We start from the raw sequence: 7,010 nt of genomic DNA, 5'->3' as shown, positions 1-7,010 counted from the left end.
ATCTTAAGAAGGGTTGAAGGTACATAAAAGTACTTCAGACAATAATTGAAGAGAATTTTCCATTCTACAATTTTTGTTACCACCGTAAATGTCATAAAGTGTAAGGGAAACGAGATATTTGCAGAAAACTCATTTTCGTAACCTTTGACCTTAAATATCTTAAGTCGCGGACACGTGATTATATGAGACTTTTAAGGTGAGTTTTATACCATCAAAATAAAGACGTATGCAAATTTTCAGCTTATTATCTTTCATTCCGAGGTTGCATCCTTATTTTACCGGAGTACATTGATATAAAGCTATTAATAAGGTGTCCCCTAGATGATTTTGATGTGTGTATATTTGTCAACTCTTGACCATTAAAAAGTCATTGAAAAGAGAGAATAATTAATTAACCATAGAGTTTACAAAATATTTTGTAGATTTTATACGTTATCATTTAAAGTTATATCACAAGTTTTGTCATAAATATAAATAAGGTACTACGAAATATAAAAATCTTATAAAAATACTTTATTACATAATATTTTCATGTATTTAATATTTTCCTGGAACTTGAATAAATGCATATCGGGGGATTTAATAAATACATAAATATTAAGTTGTTTTGATAATATGGGTCAAGGTTAAAATCTTAAAACAATAAAAGAAAATCTACTGATTCTGATTTTGTATACGGGTAATTCCATTTCTTTAACACCTACTACTTTAAATATTTTGCTAAATAAATTGAATATATGCATTATTATTCTTTAATTGGAATTGGAAAATTCCCATCTTTTTAATTATAAACTGGATATATAAAGCATTGCAGAGATTGTAAAGACAGATATTCAACGACTCGCTTCAAACTTAGTACCAGATACAACCTACAAGACAAAATGAAATCCTTTATTGTTTTCGCTTGTGTTTTAGTGGTAGCAGTGGTAAGATATATTTATATTATTTAAAAAAAATTAAAACATCATTATTTGATTATTAATAATTAATATTTTTATTTGAGCTTTAGTGGTTTCTTTTCTCATTTATTACTTGTATTTATAATTTTTACTGAAAAGTATTAAAATGAGTATTAAAGTTAATATTTATTATTCAAAATCCACAAGGAAAATAAATTCCTGCATCTGGCTGTATACCACGTATCACAAAAAGAGGTTACAATCTTTGTATTTAGGTATATTTACCTAAATACAAAGATTTAAACCTCTTTGCCTTAAAATGGTTAATTGTTTTTTTTCAAATGCAATCTTAGTTTATTCATTCACTATGAGTTAACCTCATTCGTTCACTTTATTAACGATAATATTCTAAATTTAATAGTAGCGTTTTACCAAGCAAATAATAAAATTAATTTCGTTATTTTAAAATAGTAATGGACGTGTTTTAAAATATAAAATTATCACAATTGTTCATCTAAGAAAATCATGTTCTTAGAATTCAGAATTCAAAATCTATTGAAAGAATGCTGTTGAAAAACTTTAAGATTTTCATTATTTATTATTTTTCAAATGTACCCTTTTCTTTGTATTTTTTTTTGGATCTTATCAATGCATGTTAAGCTGTTTTGCAACCAAATCTCCTTATCTGCCGCTTAAAGTCTTTGTTGTACTTCAAACCTTTTTTTTAGATTCCACTGTCTTTCGTTTTGTAAAATTTGTTGCTTATTGAAAATATGTCCTATCATTTTGTTGTAATTCATTGTAAGTATATTTTTCAAAATAATTTTACTTCTGTCTACTTCGTTTCACTAATCTTATATCCTTCATGGGATTATGGGATTCTCACAAGTTTCGAAAATATTTATGTCTTTACCTTAGAACGTCACTTTAAAGGTCTATTCTACTTTCTGTATTTCAGTATTTTCGATGTTTTCTTTTTGTCTTCTGCAAATTGTTTTCATCTTATATTGTACTCCTTCGGCATTGTTTATTTCTTGTATAATTTTGCCCTTTAATTTTTCTGGCGTAGTATGGTCTACAACGCTGCAGTTATTACTTTTTTGTTTAATCATTTCCAATTTTCTTAACTGTCTTCTGTAAAGTATTTTGTTACCTCTATTTTTCGATGTCTAGTTGTTGTTTTGTTGGTTTCCTTACTGATTAAAATGTCAATAAACTGATTTTAACCTTTAATTGTGGCTTATTCCCATTAAAATACTATCAACTTTAAAATACCACAAGAAAATAACTTCAGGACAATATTTTATTGTCTATATCATGGTATTTTTTACAAAATTTTTAAAAAGATATTTAAATTTATGAACGGTTTTGAAATTTTTAAAAATTGTTAAAAAAAACTGTCCCGAACACCACTCCAAAAAAATATTTATGTTATTGGTTGAGTCTCAAATTATCTTCACGATCTTTTTCAGATTTTTATAGGTGGGGCATCATGGTCAAAGAAACAAAAATCATTGTCAAAAATTATCAAAAAGTACCAGAACAAAAAAAAATTTAGACCCTACACCCAAACATAACCTTAAAAAAATTAAATAACAAGATTTTTAAATTAAAAAAAAACTCCAAAAAATGCAAAAAAAAATATTCTTCGTTATTTTGGTCATGATATTTCACGTATAAAAATCTGAAAAAAATCATGGAGATAATTTGATACTCAAAAAATATATATTTTTTCAGCGTTAAGTATGGAACAGTTTTATTTAAACTAATTTTAAAAATTTCAAAAGCGTCAAAAAATTTGAATTTTACGCCAAAAGTTTTGTAAAAAATACATGTTGTAGGCAATAAAATACCCTATAAACTAAAAAAAAATAAGTTTCTACCATGATTAAAATTTAATTTATTGGTAAAAAACGAAAAAAACACGTTTTAATTATTTTGAGGTTATGTTTGGATCTAGGGGTCTAAAAAATTGTTTACTTTTTAATAAAATTTCAAAGCGTTCAAAAATTTTAATTTTCTGCCAAAAATTTTGTAAAAAATACCATTATATAGACAATAAAATATCCTACAATTTAAAAAAAAAATAGTTTCTACGATGATTAAAACCGAATGTATTATCAAAAAACACCTTCTAATTGTTTTTGAAATTTGTATTTTTTTATGTAGAGCAACATGATATTTTTATTTGTGGAATATTGCGGGGGGAATTTTACTATCAACCGGCTAGATCGAAAATGATTTTTCGTTATTTTGACCATAATGCGCCAACTATAAAAATCTGAAAAAATCAGAGAGATAATATGACACTCAAACAATAATATGTATTTTTTGGAGTGGCGTTCGAATCCATTTTTTAACGAATTTTATCCTACATTATACAAAACATTATACATTATACAAAATATCCTACAAATTGAAGAAAAAAATGAGTTTATACCATAATTAGAACAAAAGATATCGTCAAAAAACCAAAAATATGTTTTAATTTTTTTTTTTTTGAAGTTATGTTTGCTTCTGGGGTTTAATTTTTTTTTGGTTGAATACGTTTTTCACTACCTTAACTAGCTAGACCCTTTATTTTAGTATTATCTATTTTAATCTGCTTATAATTAGCTCAAAAATTAATAAATTAAAAATTTTTTATTTAAATATATTTTTATTAATATCTTTTTACGTTTTAGGCTAGCAATTTGCCAAATCTGCCCGAAAGCGAAAGGATTAAACTAGCAAAAGTGCATGCGGACTGTCAAGCTGATCCCAAAACCCATGAAGATGAGGATAAATTAAGAAACCTTCAAAATAACATTGATGACCATCAAGTAGGTGTTCACATGTTCTGTATGGCTGTCAAAGCAGGATTATTGAAGAGCAACGGAGATCTTGACATTCCTGCCATTACCAGCAAAGTTTCCTTGGTAATTAAAGACCAATCTAAAGTTGACGGACTCGTCCAAAAGTGTGCCAAAAAATCAGACAACTCAGGAAAAACCGCCAACTTGTTGTTCCTATGCTTCGTCCAAAACGATATTCAATATTACCATAAATTGTAAATTTGACAATAAATATACCAAATTAAAGCTGTAACCAAATTTATCAAATAAAAAATTATGTTAACTTTAAAATTGTTTTAAAAATATATATAAGATATCATCATCATCATCATCACTGGCTCGACAACTCTTTTTGGGTCTTCGCCTGTTCCAGGATTCTTCTCTATTCTGATCTAGTTTGTGCTTTTTTATTGTGTTTTTATTTTTAAGGTTTTTATATTATTTTCAATGCTTTTCACAATCATTTTAAATCATTTTACAATCATTTTAAATATTTTAGTAGACATATTTAGGTAAAAAGAAATAATACTTAAAATATTTCACATAAATTTCTTAGTTATTACTAATCAATGTAATGAAAGCAAGCTTGTTTACGAAATACGTTCCAGTAAAATACGCAGATCAAATAACCTTATTACCGGGGTAATGATTGGCGACGGAAAATGCCTTTTCTTTCAGAATTGGATATTTAAAGGGCCCATTAATAGTTCCAAATAGTAGGGAGATCGATAGCAAAATTAATGACAATCCAAGGTACAGTCGGAAAAATTAAAGATTACCCATGCGTCATATGTATACGAATCAAATCTAAACTGTCTAGTCAAAGCAGAGTCTAATATACTCCATTCGCTTAGTTCGGGCATATTTTGACAGATTCATTGTCGGAAACCTACAACACAACAATTCCTACTTGTCAGTATTAATAGCTCAAGTATCCTACTATTGCAGACTTCTTTCTTTAAAAAAAGAAGAATTATTCTAAATAGTGGAAGTGTATACTAAACCCATCAAATTTTGGGTAGTATATATTTAAAAAATATATTTTAGTTGTTATAATTTAACATAAGTATTTATTATAATGGTGCAGATAAATAAATATTGATTGTCGGTAATTCGTAAAGTTCTATTTTATTTACTATTTAGTTTGTTTACTATTAATATTGGCTATGAGTACGTGTGCTTGGTTGTATAGTAATTTCCAGCCACTTTTAGTCTGTCAAAAAGAAACTAACTTCGCAAAAAAATAATTACTAAATTCACTAGACAGTTCGGACTGGGAATAGCGAACCGAGTATATCTACCTATGGTATAATTTCACTATTTGAGAGAGTGAGTCATCGTTTAAAGGCCCAGAAATGCGGAAAGCTGTTTGGAAATCCAGTGACGTACACTTACTTTTATTTTAACGTTAATCATATTTTATTTTTCAAATATTAATGTGCAAAAAAATAGGCCACAATATATTTATTTACAAGTTTTTACTGACGTTTCGATCTCTATATCCAAAGGCCGCTTTCAAAGATATAAAGGGTAGTTATATTTATTTTATTTGTTTATTATTATATATTTTTATAATCTTATATTGTTTATTTTCTTTTTTTTTTCTATCTTTAAAAACGGAATAGAGATCGAAACGTCAATGTATTAAACATGTAAATAGATATATTGTGGCTTATGTCCAACCTTCTCCCTAAAAATACAGAATGCCTCAAACAAGCAGCTATAGAAAAATAGATATATCTGTCATTTGTATGTTTGAAAACGGTCTCTTTATAGAGATCGAAACGTCCGTAAATTAAACATTTGAATAAATATATTGTGGCTTATTCCCAACATCATTTCTAAAAATACAGAACGACAAGCGAAAAGCCATAGAAAATAAATAGTACTATCATTTGTATAATTGAAAACGGTCTCTGGATATAGAGATCGAAACGTCAATAAATAAACCTATGAATAAATATTTTGTGGCTCATTCCCTACATTCCCCTAAAAATACAGAATGCCACAAACAAAAAGCTATAAAAAAGAAGTAATTTTGCAGAAAGTTTACTGATGCCAACCGGCTGTCGCGGAAGTTACGCTAAAACGTCTTTTGACGTGACCCGTCCTTAAACAGTTACACAATGAAATTTTTTTAAAACAAATGTTAAGACAGTTTACACACCACCCCAGAGGTATGTCTTGTGGCGCGATACTTTTTTTAAATGGGTGTTCGCCAAGAGCCATATTGTCTTATTAAATAAAATGAACAAAACACTTAAACAGTATAAAACAAAACAAAATAAAATCCTATAAAACAAAATAAAATTCTATAAAAACAAAATAAAAATAATGTTTGATGTGTTTAAACACAAACACTATACACACTTACTATGTTCTTCTCGTTTTTTTTTTGTTTTTGGTTTTTTTTATGCTGATGTTCTTATTAAACTATTAGAAAATATTATTCGCTGTCTAATCCTGAAGATGCAGTGCTGCTATCGCTGTCATTATCTTCACCACCTGGTGTAATTATAATTGGCTCTAGTAAAACTTTGATATGAGTGTCAAGTTCCCACATACGATGTTCTTCTTTAATTATGTGGCCTATACATTTAGCCCATTTCGCTGGAGTTACATGGAGGATTGCTTGAATCAAAAGTTTCTTAATTTCGTTTAATTTGAACGTTTTGTTATTGCGTGCTACATCTCCTTTCACTTGCTCTCAGATAAGTTCAATGGGATTAAGTTCGCAATGATAAGGTGGTAGACGCAGAACTTTGACACCATAATCTTTTGCAGTTTCATCTACAGCATATTTAAGATATTCAATTTTCCTTAACCGTGCAATGTCAAGGAGCTAAATTTTGAGCATTGATTCTTCGTATGCAATCCCCTTTTCTGTAAGCCATTCTTGAATCCTCCCTTTCAATTTCTTTAATAATCACCTGTTTTTTTCAACTCAAATTGAAGAAAACCATCATCAAGAAACCCTGTATCACTTCCTATATGGGTGACGATTAAACGCCGTCCCTTTCCTGATGGAGCTTTTAATCCTGTATATCAGCCTTCTATAAATGCTTCGCGTTTACTTTTGACATTTAAATCTTGCCAAACTTTTAGAAATGTATGACTTTTTCCAACCTTGGTTAATCCAGGTTTCATCCAAATAACATATTTTGCGTCCAATGCTGCGAATATTGCGTATTTCTTCTAAATATTTTCTTCTTCGCACAATAATTTTATTTTTTTCTAATAGCATACTTTTTCTGTTGAGTTTTACATATCGAAAGTG

General features: G+C 28.2%; 1 protein-coding gene across 1 annotated transcript; it reads left to right on the top strand.

The window, feature by feature from the left end:
- Nucleotides 1-690: 690 nt before the first annotated feature.
- On the top strand, nt 691-4,024 carry LOC140439952 (uncharacterized). Its single transcript, XM_072530145.1, has 2 exons — nt 691-926; nt 3,584-4,024. The coding sequence occupies exons 1-2, from the start codon at nt 882-884 to the stop codon at nt 3,950-3,952; spliced, it is 414 nt and encodes a 137-aa protein (XP_072386246.1). The 5' UTR covers nt 691-881; the 3' UTR covers nt 3,953-4,024.
- The last annotated feature ends 2,986 nt before the right edge of the window (nt 4,025-7,010 follow it).

This window comes from Diabrotica undecimpunctata, chromosome 4 (genome assembly GCF_040954645.1).
Source record: "Diabrotica undecimpunctata isolate CICGRU chromosome 4, icDiaUnde3, whole genome shotgun sequence".
NCBI lineage: Eukaryota > Metazoa > Arthropoda > Insecta > Coleoptera > Chrysomelidae > Diabrotica > Diabrotica undecimpunctata.
Note: the sequence above shows the minus strand (reverse complement) of the source record. Positions and strands in the feature narration are given on the sequence as shown.